Source organism: Ylistrum balloti, unplaced genomic scaffold (assembly GCF_031769215.1).
Source record: "Ylistrum balloti isolate Yb309-2 unplaced genomic scaffold, AGI_CSIRO_Ybal_v1 Utg369912, whole genome shotgun sequence".
Lineage (NCBI taxonomy): Eukaryota > Metazoa > Mollusca > Bivalvia > Pectinida > Pectinidae > Ylistrum > Ylistrum balloti.
The window spans coordinates 881,872-896,825 of NW_026782034.1; the positions used below are offsets into that span (position 1 = coordinate 881,872).

General features: G+C 33.2%; 1 protein-coding gene across 1 annotated transcript; it reads right to left on the reverse strand.

Annotated features, from left to right (window-relative positions):
- Positions 1–3,456: 3,456 nt before the first annotated feature.
- On the reverse strand, positions 3,457–14,943 carry LOC132546743 (protein brambleberry-like). Its single transcript, XM_060210460.1, has 11 exons — positions 14,661–14,943; positions 12,591–12,725; positions 12,020–12,205; positions 11,304–11,526; positions 10,468–10,584; positions 9,837–10,016; positions 9,282–9,488; positions 8,466–8,633; positions 8,188–8,291; positions 6,680–6,795; positions 3,457–6,405 (listed from the first exon to the last, which is right to left on the reverse strand). Exons 1-11 carry the CDS (start codon positions 14,892–14,894, stop codon positions 6,276–6,278), a joined length of 1,800 nt encoding a protein of 599 aa, XP_060066443.1. The 5' UTR covers positions 14,895–14,943; the 3' UTR covers positions 3,457–6,275.
- Between the last annotated feature and the right edge of the window lie 11 nt (positions 14,944–14,954).

Consider the following 14,954-nt stretch of genomic DNA (forward strand, 5'->3'; position numbering starts at 1 on the left):
AAACAATCAAACTTGTTTTGTTCTTGTATGTGTTCTTGATTTTGTTTGGGACCTCACCCATACATTTTTTCTGATAAAGAAAAGCAATGGAAATTTGACCATTTTTGTATAGGAAACAAGATGTGTTTATGAATCATAATGCCCTTAGTTGCAACAAAATTCTGAAGTTGGACATTATTACTATTGTGTAAGGCATATGATAATCACAACACTTGAGTCTACATTGTGGTAATGATTTTTGTTTACTTTCAAATGTAGGTCAAATGTCATGGTCAAGGTCACATGGTTAAAAAGTTTAGTACCACCAGAAAGGTCTTGTCACAAGGAACACATACCAAATATGAAAGCCATACCTCATATGGTGCAATAGTTATGGCCAATGTTAAAATTTTTCAAATGTAGGTCAGAGGTCACAGTCAAATGTTCTAAAATTTTTGTCCCACCGGAAAGGTCTTTCTGAAAAGAAACACACTTTGTAAATATGAAAGTGCAGTAGTTATGGGCAAGGTTAAAGTTGACAGACAAACAGCACAAAAACAATATGAAAATATATTGCAAAACCAAAATAAATATTTGTCCGTACTGGGACTACTTAATTTATCTGCCTGTGCTTGGAATCTTACTTAAGATAATGCCTTAAAAGTGTCTTCACCTTACTGTTCTGTAGTGGACAATGTCCAGATAAAATTCTTGCTTTGCTTCATGTTAAAAAGTTCAGCGAAAAAAGGGAAAAAAATACTGCAGCGCCAACAAAATTTAAATAGTAGAAGTGAAGATGTCTGCCAAGCAGCAATTTATGATTCTCCAACCAAACTCAAATTAATCACAACATGGAACAAAACTAGATTACTACTAAAATTTGACAAATACAATTACTGACTGTGGCAAGAGAAAATAAACAAGAGAAATAATCTGAGTTGGGTATGAAATCTAGAAAGTTAAACATGTGTATGATATTTCTTAATAATTAGGGAGTTATTTACAACCCACCATTCACATTTGTATAAAATTTAGGTTTTTAGAAAATAACTTATTTTCCAAACATTTTCCAGTGAATTGTTTCATTGTTGAGGTGTCACCAAGTCAATTAATTAGAATGTGGTAATGTGAAAAATAAAAACAGAACTAGAGAAATACTAAACAGTTTAACATGTCTGTTGTTTCATTATGTGCTTTCTTATATAGATCAGCAACAATGCCTTAAGTTTTAAAAAAAACACCAGCTGTTCAGAAATACACGACTCAACACATCTTTTTTCCTTATTTTTTATACAGGTACATAGATGATAAATCAATCGGTTAAGTTACAGTGATCGAATGCACCACCTCTATCACAAGGATAAGGCATTCATATGGGGTACCCACAATAAAAGCAAACTGGACCTGAACTGCTCATCTGGACTAAAGCTCAATTATGCTACAGGCTTGCTATCATGACCTTGGACTGTTTTGTTATTCAGAGGTCAATCAAGATTTTAGGACCTCTTCAGCTTTAAATGGTGGTCAAGGTCATTGAGTCTTCAGCAAACTTGAAAGTCTTATCATCCAAGTGTAAACTGACCAAATATGACCAAGGGCTCTTTGTTATTCATATAGTATGATTTAAAGATTCCATCACATTTGACCCTTTTGAACAAACTTGACTGCCAGTCACTAGTTATTGAGCTGCTGCACGTCAGCATAAGTGCAATTACACTTCATGTAGGTGAGCTAAAATCCCACTCAAACAAACGAGCACAGTCCAGCATGGCAATACCTGAGGAGTTGCAAAATCCAAACCATCAAACTATAAATAACACACTTGTGCTGCAAGTCAGGCAAACGTGGAATCCTATTGAATTTGAGAACGATACCGAATAAATTAATTTACTGCAATTAATAGATATACCATATAAAATGCTTAGAGTGATATAACTGATCGATAGTGGTAAAATGAAAAGAGACAATGTAGATCTTTACCAAATTCATATCCAGCAATAAGCCTATATCCTGTAATAAGACCACCCATATAAAATGATGTTTAGAAGCATTCCCTACAAGAACTATTTCCTGTAATGAGAAGGACTTGCCCTGATTTTGAGCCCAGCATGATATTTTGATTCCATGGGATTGTTGTAAGATAAATATGGTAGTTCTTCAGCTACATGGTATTTCTATATCCCAAATGAAAGTCAAAAGGACAACAAGAGTCACACTGACCATGACAATATTGATGTTACCAGTTTAAACAGGTGTGTCTTGTCTGATCATCCATTGCACTTCTCATTACCAGCAGCCAACATAATGTTGTGATCTGATTTTCATGAAAGGAGTTGTACTCCCTTAGACTGAGACAGGTATATCCATGACTTTTACTGGTGTGAGATTTCTTAGACTCAACCTTGGGATGTGACAGGGAGAATCCACTTACATATCCATGATGTCACATCAGCTGTGCAAAGCATTGGGACAAGAATAACATACCTAAGAAGGTCAGAGGGCATGAGGAAAATAATCTGAGGTGTTTATTTGGAAATAAGCCAGACATGCCTGGTAGTAACCCTGCCCATATCTGTTGCTGTTCAGTAAAAACAATAACATAGGCTACTTTATCTTACCTCTATGTATGTGTTTGCCCTGAAAGCTTATTACAAATTTTCTATTCAGCCTTCTTATTCATAGGACTAACAGGAAGCCACATCAAACTGTGCCTCCAGCACTTGTTTTTAAATCAATCTCAATTTAGACAAGCACAACTCAAAGCTGTGGTGAGGTTGACTCACTCTTCTAACACCTGTATCTGTGTGTTAGAGAAAACATACTTAGGCATTAATAAGTAATATAACAAGAAAGATGAATATGATGCTGTCAACAAGAATCACAGACAGAAAACTAATGGTGACCTCACATCTTTGAAGTCCAAAAACAGTTTTGTGTCGCCTGCAGAGCTGGCGGACACTTAGGAATCACTTAGTCTGTCATCACACGTCGTCGTCAGTACAAAAGTTTTCCAGACTTTTTTTGGTAATGCTTTGAGCTATAAATATGAAATTTAGTATATGGCAAGGGTTCATTTTTGTTTGTCCCTTTCAACTTAGAAAAGGAATATTTGTTTTCCAGTCTTTTTTGGCTTATGCTTTGAGTTATCAAAATGAAATTTGGTATATGGCTTCTTGTTGCAAGGGTACAAATTAAGTTTGATTCCTGGCTGTCTGTGACCCTTCTTGGCTGAGTTATGTCCCTTTGAACTTGGAGAATTTCTCAGAAATATTTCTTTGTGCAGTTTTCCCTTTATGCTTCAAGTTATAGAAATGAAATTTTGTATTACAACTTTATGGTTGATCGTTGCACATCCAGTTCAATTTCTTGGTGACCGTGACACTTTATGCAGGCAAGACATACAGTTCGGAGGAACTCTTGTGATATATATGTTTAAGAAAACTGAAAAGTTCTTTTGTTTTCTGATTCAATCAGCTTTATTCATACAAGTAATTCACTCCTGAGGAAAATAACACAATATAAATACTGTAGGAATATGGATCACCTGTATAGCACCTTTGTTGTAAGTCTCTCCATACAAACTTATATTGATTAACACTTCACAGATCCAAACTGTTTAGTCCAAATAGTTTGAAACCTTGTCTTGATTCATTCTATTCTATAAATCCTTATACTGACAATAAGATCCATGCTAAAACATTGTCTTTGTACCTTAATAAATTTCCATGTAAACTGCATAGTAGAGTAAGAATTTGTTTACCTTAAGAGAACAAATATTCCTTATTTTAAATTCATGATGGTTTTGCAATTTAAATGTACCTATACAACTATTTTGTATCAGGTATACACAAAATGTACACTTTTACAGATATACATAAATATATTTAACAAATAAATTTCTGTTTTAATATTAATTTACTTTAAATTGAAAACATTTGGATTTATGCCTTGATCCCTGTTTTATAGTGAAGATCTAACCATGTACATTGTACTTTCAATATTAGAGTAGCACTGGTCACTGTACATTATAATATAACCTTTGTTCTGCTGTGGAACAAAATGTTGTCCAATTTTTTGTATGTAACACTGTCTATAACCACACTTTCACTCAAATAAAAAAAATGACAAAGGTCAAGATATTCACACACATTTTGTTTTGAAAGCAAAATATTTAAATGCAAACTGAAATGCTTTTAAACATTAAAAAATTCAAATGGTCCTTCAAAAAGAAAAAAGCAATAAAAAAACCCCCAAAAAACCAATATTGCTTGATATTTTGATAAAATTGACATATCACTGAAATCTCTCCGATAGTGGGGTGTAAGGAACAACAACTCTGACAGAGTGACAGTACTGTGGAAATTAATCTTCTATTAAAAGAATAAAAAATTCAACAACATAAAAGCAATCTGCATAAGCAGGCAAGACGGTTGGAACTGAGGACAGAATCTGTTATTTACTATAGTACTTCACCATCTCAGAATGACACACATATATAGCTTTTATAAAAACCATTAAGTGACCTCTGTCACAAAGCAGGTTAACATTAATGCCATACCAGAATATGCCAACAGGTTAATCTATTATGGTAAAACCAGGCCACATCATGCTTATGCTTTTATGGCAGGAGGGTGGGGGTAGGGGGAAAGGTATAATAGTCAACATCTGATGGCCCAACTACAAGTTAGGTAGTTATACACTATGTGTTTGGTAGTGGTACAGAGTTGACTTGCCTGATTCCATTAAGTCAACCTGATATGATTACTTTAAGTAGGAGAAAGACTTGAATCACCTAACATCTTGACTATTGCTTTTGAGCAGGAGTAGTAAATTAAAAAATAGTTTAAGGATTTTCTCTGATGTGAGAGGAATTGAATTAATGTGACTATAATCTAGGTACACATAGTTTTTATAACTAAACAATGATACTGATTACATGGTCTATTTAATTCCCTTCAAATCTAGTTTTCATTAAGTCTTGTTGGGAAGGACTGGAATTGAATTTCATAGAAGTAAGCTACAATGTCACTTTTCAGTAAGAACTTAAATAAGTGTGTCATTCTCAGATTGGGTTGTACAAAAGTAAACTGGTTATTGATGATTGATGTAATACAAAACTCATTTTTACAAAATATATTTTGTGATGATTTATAATACATACTTAGAAATATTGATTTCCATATCTTTAATCAACAATGACAATAATGCTTTCAAAATATATTAAGGTAAATCTGCTACAATTCTTATGGAAGAAAAAAAAATGAGAGAATTAAAACAAAACTTAAAATATCTATATATATATATATAACAGAACAACACAGAAATTCAACCCAGCAATAAAACACTGCAAAGTTTTGAAATTTTTACAAGATCACATCTCAGAAAAAAAGACAAACAATGCAACACTTCCTTAACAGAAAAGAAAGTTGTAGTCTGTAAAACTATACCTTTGAACAGAACAAAGGTCAACACACTTAAGCATTAGCATGATTAAAAACCATTTTTACCTGTCAAAAGAACAGGTTTTCAAATGCAGATCTCATTGGTCTTAAAAAGTTGTTAGTTCACTACTCATTTCACTATTCATGCATATTATTACAATCTTTTTCATAAGACTGTTACATCAACTATTCCATCTCAATGATAATACTGAAACATGAACCTGGTGTGAAGTTATAAAATGTGGAAAACAAACATTTAAATACATTACAATAAGAAACATTTCAAAAATGGAGTTAAACCTTCTGGAAATGGTTAGGATTCAAAATACTACAAATATTGCATACATACCAGATTAACATGAAAGCATCCTCTTATCTCTGGTATATTGAAAACTTTGACAAAGGTTGATAAAGAAACCCCATCAAATATGTAGTAGTCCAGATTGAAGAATCAATTAAAAAAATGGATAATATCAATGATTATCATCTATTCAATGAACATCCAATAATACAACTGGAAAAACAGGAAAATGAATAAATGCAAATGCAATATCTCTGATTTTGAAGTCGCTTGATGAAAAATGTCAAAAAAAGTTAATGAAAAATCATTATCCTGTTTAAACAGCACACACATGATTTTTTTTCTTTCAAAGATCTAAAGGAACTTCATGACCATTTAATGTGTTATTGCACTTTTTATCTGATGTTCTGTCTATTTCTAATGAAATCAAGATTGATGATCGATCAACATGGAACACACCTCTAAAATTTTTGTAAATTGGTTAAAGAAACTGACAAAATGGAATGCACAATGTTAATAAAAGAGGATTTTCTAAGTAAAGACAAGAAATTTGGTTAGCTGCCTTGTCCCTGGCGATGTCTGTGGCAGAAATCATGACCTGGCGGTGACTGGAGACGACATGGTGTGCCTGATCTGGTTGTACCCAGACACCGAGAACTGGTGGTACTCAAGGGAGTGGATGATCTGTGTAAATTAAACACCAGTATTGTTAAGCATGAAATGATTATATATAAACATGTACTAGGTACCTTTTTTACAAAGTATGTAGCTGTTAAAATTTAGACATTATCAACGATTTATATCCCATATATAACAAACATTATGTCAACAAATTTTGACCTCTGATATATATTAACCTTTTGACCTTAAAAGTGAGTCATTATTGTTCCTCTGTTTTTTCTTGGAAATGTTTCTTTTGTGTGCTGGTATTTACACCAATCTATACATCTATACTTACCTGGATGTGTGTCTGTAGGATGTGGAAGGTATTGGAGTAGCAGAATGACGTGACGAAGTAGATAACCTGTCATCTAACTCGTTGATGTAACGCCGAACATTTTCTAAGTCATCAGGCTGTATACAGAAATCGCATAATTTTACAGGAATTTCACTATGAGCATTATTCAATAACAAGAGTACCACAGACAGAACAACATGCCCTATCTATGCTAAAGAAGTATTCAGGATTAATTGTATCTAAAATAACTATGAAAATGATAATGAGTCAAAACATCAAAAGAGAAAACAATTTCAGAAAAGAAATTGATTTAAAGCTGAGGGAGATATCTGGACAAAAACAAGGGCAATTACTCTTACCAAAATTGTAAAATCACAATGCTATGAAAGAAAGAGCAATGTTCTGTAATGGTTATAAACTGTACCCAATTTCAGAGAAATTGGTGAATAACTAAAGGGCGATTACTCCTTAAAAATTTGTTGAATCTAATTGATTTGTAGGCAAACACAAGTTTGTGTCATAGCTGTAAAACCAACAAACTTAGAAAGAAACTGATTGAAAACTGCGAGAAGACATCTCCAGACAAGATTTACATTACAGAAACAAGAAGAGGCAGAAACCCTTCTCTACACAGTCAAACCAAATTTCCATTCAACAAAACACAACTTCATTATAATGGATGTTAAGCCTACCAAGTTGAAAAGAAATCAGTTGAAAGCTAAGAGAGGAGATTTCTAGACAAGACTAACATCATGAGAACAACAAGGATCAGTAACTCTTCAAAACACAATTGAATCAAACCACTGTTCAGGAAAAGATAACTTCATGCCATTGTGACTAAGCCTAACTACATGAAAACAACAACAAAGATTTACATTAAAAAAAAACAATGAGGGGATGTAGCTCTCCCTTATACAGTCAAACTTAACAGCCATTCAGCAAAAAAAACCACCTCATTGTCATGGCAATTAAGCCTACCAAATAACATTTAACAGAAATCAGTTGAAACCTAAAAGAGGAGATCTCTTGACAAGATTAACATTATGAGAACAACAAGTAACTCAATTATACAGTTGAATCAAACTGCTGTTAACAAATAGATAACTTTATGCCATGGTGAATAAGCCTACCACATTTGAGTTCTGACAATATTAGAATTATGAAAAAACAATTCTAAATGTAAGTCATGAAAACACATTTTCATGTCATTGTGACTTAGCCCGCCTAGTTTGAAAAAAGTCAGTTGAGAGATATGGGAGGAAATCCCCAGACAAAAATTTAGTACAAACCATAATACATTGTGTTAAAATCTTTAGTTTCAGACTTGTCTAACCAAAACATTTTGAGGCAACAACTAGGTCATGGGTATAGTTACAGGTAACAGGCTAAATCTAATAAGTAATGCGAAATTATTGAAATGTATGTAGAAAATTTAAGGCTTTGTATTACAATTTAAAGACTTAAAAGACTATTAACAAATCTTTCCAAGCTCTGTCATGCTGTCTTACCATGGTAGAAGAGTCTGGCCTAGGTGTGGGAATGTTGCTATCAGGAGGTCTGAATTCTGGTGTCTGACCATGTCGTACACTCGTGTCACGTAAACTGTCATTCACTGAAAAAATAATCAATTAAGATATCACCATCAGCAAATTTAAGACTTGATTCAAGGTAGATGTTAAAAGTCATTGAAATAAAAATCTATTCATTTGTACTCTTGGATTCTGAGTCATCTATCTTGATGTCCATATTGGTGTTTAACCAGTAAAAATGAAAAATAAAGATTTACGTGATTGACAAAGTCTCCCAAGAGTTGTGTTAAGTTCCCTCAAGTCTTCGGATGTGAAATCTGTATTGAGAGAGTTGTCTCCTCTTAAATCTGTTTTGTCTTTCAAAGCAAACGGTCTTGAAAATGTTGCCATATTTTTCTGCTTCCAAATATGATAAGCACAATTCCCTACAAGAAAAAAACAAACAAACAACAAAAGGAATATTTTCTAACACAGATAAGAAGATAAATACTACAGAAGGGGTTTTATATTGTCACCTACAAATTTGCCAGTTGGTGTCAAAATTCAGAATAGCCAATATCAACATATCATATATTCACCACTAAACAGCAGGAACTATGAATATAGAATGTGACTTTTGCTCAATTAGGATTTGTCAATTTAAATTCACTATGCAATCTCTGTTTAAACAATAAAGAAAATTAGGCACTGGTGTTATTATATGGAGTCATAAAGTTTATGTATTATCACTCTGATAACAGGATGGTGACATGATAAAAACTAATTCTGTAATAACTAATGGACAATGTAACTTAATGACAATTAAGATTTCTTGTGATTCCTCAATTCAAAATCTGGTGGATAAGGCTTTTGCTAATTTCACCAATTTTCTTAATCTACCCATTTTTTGGACAATATTAAAGGAAGAACTGTTTAATTCAGACAAAATTCCTCCTTTATACAATGTATAGCAAAAACAGTAGATAAAAAACATACATACCAACCCATCTATTTTTTCTGGTATGTTAATTGAAACTTGTGCATTATCATCTTTTAGCCATAAATGTAATGGCATTTTATTACAGAATACATACCACCAATTATAGCGAGACAAAATGCTGTGAGCTGCTGAAATCCAACTGTATACTCAAATTGGAGTTCTAATATGGTACTGGCAACGACACCCATCAGCAATGCCAGTCTGGAAAACCTTGGAATTTGTAGAAAGACAACAACCAGTGCCATGATGACAAAGTATCCAACATGTTGTCCTAACACCAACAGAAATGATAGCTTTTCCTCTGAAAAAAGAGACATCAAATACAGGAAGCAGGTTTAGCTTGCATTTTATTTTGGTTTTATGTTGATTTATGTGCTATCACCAGCTTTCGTCATTAAAGTTTTGAAACAGTTAGATATTTTGGGAATTCTGGCTTGCCTCCACAAACCAAATCTAGCATGTCCTTCAATGACCCTGGCTGTTAATAGGATGTAAAGCAAAAATAAAACAAATCAATCCAATATATGCAAGGTGTGTGTAAATTTATAAAAACAGATTCAAAGACGTTCATTGATGGATTACCGGTAAAATGTGATTAAGTGTTATACAAAGAAAATTTGTTTTGAGAAAAAAAAACTCAGATATATACCAGTTGCTCCTAAAATGTGTGTGAACCAGCCAATCTTCTTGTCCAGCTTGTCCTGCATGGCACTGACAGTAGACAACAAATTCCCCACTGTAGCGTTGATTTTGACAATGTTCTCATACAGCAGTTGATAGTGTTTCATCATCTCCTTATGATTCTTGAGGAAATACTTGGAACTGTTGTCTGAATAAATAATAAATTATAATTAAAAATTTTCTTCTTTTAACTAAAGGAAAATAAAATTTCACATACTTATGTAGCTAAGAAGTGTTAAAATTGTATATCACCTTTCCAAGTGTTAAGGGGAAACATTGTCATTTTTTTGGGTTTCAAATAACAATAATAATAATATGACAGTTAACTGACCAATCAGTTAGCAGAATTTAAAGCATACCATAGAGGGCATTATTGAAGATTCATAGTATATGTAATACAGCACTGTACATTGAAACAAGACAGCAAACTCAACATGATGTTCTTAAATTTTCTATAAAATTTCTTGCTAAAGTGAATTAAAGGGAGAAGAATTTTTTCTAAACACATTGCTATTAATGTGTCCATCCGAAAAAGTAATATATGTCCTGAATCAACAATAGTATTAATCCTATCAGATGGCTATAAGACATCAGCTTACCAAGCTTAGATAAAGCTTCTTGTGCTTTCACATGGATTCCATTCAAATCTTCCATTATCTGTCTGTGATTATTCTTCTGGTCACTTTCTTGCTCATTAAGTGTGTTTGTTGTAAGTTCTGTATCGGTAAAATAAAAGAAAGTTTAGATGAGATAATACCATGAAGTAGATTCAGATCTGGTGTATGTTTGTGAACAACACAGATATCCCTGTATCAACCTCTATAGCCATGGGACTAAACAGTCTTACTGATGATTAAGATTAAATATTGAAAACTTTGTAAATTTCAGGAGAGTGAAAAGAAATAAATATACAAGATGTATACTAGGGTGGTACTCATGATATAAAGACTGATATACTGACGTAATTTAGACATGAAGTTATACCTTCACATCTATCTAGCAATGAGCTAATGCCCATCCAAATATATCTAACTATCCATATATGTGTTGCTGTTCTGTAAATTTCTTGTATTATAGTGATGGAGCTTAATACAAAGTCTATATTTTTGAACAAGGAGGTGCAACCACAACACAACCTGACAAACTCTGTTGACAGTGCTTTATTTCAAGCACCATCGACAGAGCTCCTTTCCTTCTTTTATGAAATCTGTATTTATTGACATCGTATCAGTAGATTGACTAAGGAAAAAGATAAACTCTAGATGTTGTGTATATGATTTACAATGTAGTTTGATGTGCAAACACATCTTATTTGACATGGGATAAGAAGTGCTCTCTGAAATTTTATCTCGTTTGATAATGCTCATGTACTTTCAACCCATCACCCTGTCATGCCTTGTTATAATAAAGAATTCAGACAACTAATCAGCCATACCTAATTTATTCTTGATACTTTCGGTCATATCTGCAAGTTCTTTGTTTCCTGAAGCTATCAGGGATTTTTCTTTCAGTAGATTGTCAATGTTAGAAGTGACGTGTTCCATGACATCTTGGTGAGCTAGCTGCAGCTCTCTGTGAGTTCCTAGAAGATCCTGTTGGCTCTCGTACAGTTTCTGAACAGTGTCAGTTGTTAAGGAGTGGAGAGTCTCCTGTCCTTTCTGAAGCAAAATGGAGAAGAATGTTTAAGCTAATTCCCAGAAAATTTAATATCAATATACTGTATACTTGAAGCAGCACAGTGTTCAATATTTCATGTTATTTCATGGTAAATCAAAACCAAATGACATCTAATGTTTGTAACTGAAATACATTGTACTTTTTGTATTCAAAGTGGGAAAATAAAAAGAGGTGGAGGAGTCCAACGTCCTGTGAGTGGTACTAGATGGTAGATGCATCGGTAGAAGAATCCTTGTATTCAAGTAGAAATTTTGAAGCAAGCAAATTTAAGAGATCCATACCACAGTAATAAATTCTGTTCTTGTAACAACACTCCCACCCATTGACACTCCTTACAATATGTTTTATATACTTACACATACAAACACTTAATAACATACAAAATTACACTCATGAATAACAAGCACAGATACCATGCTGTTATACATGTATGAAAAAAAAACAACAATACTAACCATTTGTATGAAAATTTACCTCTAAGTTATCCATGGCACGCAACTGACTTTTAGCAGCCACTGCAAGCTTTGTAACCGCCATCTCTGTCATTTTTCGAAAGTGCTGTTGTTGGGTTGCATAACACATTGCACGTGCTCGGTTGTTCATCAAGTGATAAGCATTCCAAGTAGAGCCATCCATATTTTCTGTACACCGCCCTAAAGTCTGTGACCAAGAAAAAAAATAATGATAATAACATTCATTAAAAAGAGACCCACTCTGATATTCCACTTGTTTTAAATATTTAACAAATCTCAACTCTAAATCATTCATAGTAAATTATGTGTAATGATAAGGACCTCAAATTAAGCATCTCCGAGAAAAAAAACCCCACAGCCAAATCTTTCATCCTAAGGATATGGTTATCAGAAAATTAAATATTTCAAAACAACAAAACAATTATTATATAAATCTATTACATTCTAACAGAATGTTTACCAATATATCATATGATCCCTCATATAAAAGTGTCATTTTGTTTCTGGTTTATGGGTATTATACTTTCGTATATTAATTTAAAACTATCAATATAATTTTATCATTGCAATACCATAGTATCTGTGCAGGTGAAAATAGGTCTGTTTTCCGACTGCGACTGACAGTTCAGCAGATGGACAGCAAGCTTACTCAATTGTTCTTCTGTCAACTGGCTACATTTGGTATTTGCTGTATATTTGTAAATCACCTGGGGTGGAAATATGCAGGTTCATGTATCTAGTACATATTTATGTATCAATATAAATATAAAAACATGAAAAGATAATTTGAATCATCTAGAACAATATAGTATCAGTATACTTTAACGAAACACATACTACATACACATGGTACTAACCACAAGAGTTAAAATTTGCAGTGTCTGGTACATATATAGAAATCTTCAAATACTTTACAATTAGTTTTACTTGCTCAGTAGGCCTAAGTAGTTGCCATTATTGATGACGTCATATTGCGTTACCATGTAAACAAACATGTATGCCTACTGAGGTAGTAAAACTAATTGTAAACCATCTGATGATTTACTAAGAAGAAATGCTTATGCATACATATATAGCAAACAGCAAATTCTTGTACCAGAAAAAAGAAATCATGTGAACATTTAGATGTTTGTTGACAAACAATTTTTTTAAGATATTTCCATTTTATAAACTCTTTTCAGAAAATTCTATCAAAAGGAAGGAGAAAATGAAACATGTTATACAGACATTCAACCAAAATTAAATAGACTTTGATAAACTTATACACAATCATCTCCTATTTCTATATCATAATAGACTATCAAGCCATTATTGATGATGGCTGACCAGTACCAAGCTGTTTTGGGTAACACTGGACAGTACAAACTTGTTCCAGGCTGTTATTAGTGTCACTGGTAATGACAGTGCAATTTAATTTTTAAATCAAAGTAGAGAGAAAAAAATACACCAAAATGGCTTAAAAATAGCAAACTCTAATGTCTGAAAAACTTGGTAAGGCAAATAAACTTGTTTTGCTTTGAAATGAACCCAAGATTTCTGGGTACATATATATATAGTGATTGTTTATTTTACCACGTCTATAGCGGATGTCTCTTTACCACTTCTATGAACACCTCTGTCCTGTCTCTAAACTGAGCATAATCGATTAAATGTAAATATCAACAATAGCATACACTAATTAACGAAAATATTGACATTAAATTATCATTTTAGAGACAGAAATTTTGGTCTACATTCAGGGACGTGTAACAGAGGGATAAAAATCTAGGTACAATGAAGACTTCTCTTCCATTAGCTTTTGTGTTAATTCACTGAACTTATAAGTCATCAAAGACACTTCTCCTTACTAGAGCTATTATCTAACCTTAGATCTACTTCAGCCTCATTCACTTATTGTTGCCAGAACACTGTCAACCAATCGACCATGATATAGTTAGTGCAGACTTGCATTTGGCACTGACAAGAGCCATTTTGAAGTCCACAGAGAAGTGAGGCTAGTTAACATAAATTTCTTTGCTGCAGTTTTGCAGTCTCCTGTTCTTTTTTATACGTCTCTCTTACAGTATGCCTATAATGACCTGAGTCCTGTAATAATAGATTACATTATGGAAAGCATTGTTATTAGCAAAAAGCTGAAGATAGCCCGAAAGGTTCCGACTATCTATCCACAATTTCTTTTATCAATTGCAATCAAGACAAAAAATAAAATCACGATAGATATATTCATGCTGAAACCTTTGAGCTAGGCTAAATGTAGAAAGGACTTGAGAAATAAAATTGTTGATTGATCGATGAAACGTCACCAATAATCAAAACTTTCGAATCCCGATTGGATAATCATCGGAGGAAAAGTGAATGTGTTTATAATCATCAGGGACGTATATGACAGTGTCTGTAACTGTTCATAACTGATAGATTTGGAGTGAGCTGAGAGTAAGAAGACCATTGCCCATCTCAGCCACTGTCATATACGTCCCTGTAATTATGAACTAGACAATAACACATTGATCCATATTCGGGAAAATAATTTCTTTTAAACTCTGATCTGGATATATAGGCTTAATAAGCCTGCATCCAGTATATTATTATTATTTAAAGGCAGTATCAGTGAATATGATTGGAAAACATATGTTTCTTCATACTTTGTGAAAACATAAACCAAGCTGCGACTCCATTTCTGTCTCCATGAGATATTTTGAAAACTCCGTGAGGAACTGCTCGTCTGTTGATTGCATTTCAAAATTAGCACTCTTTGGAACAAGTCCTCTAAATTTCCCATCGCTCCTTGACGTATCTGAACCAAATATCCAGTCAAGTAACCCAGTCGTTGATGGAAGCAAACATACTATAAGGAAACTAAAGGTGCGTCGTTTCATTGCCTGTGATGATAGAAAAAAGTTTTTACGAAGTCATCTCTCAAATGTCGTTCCTATACG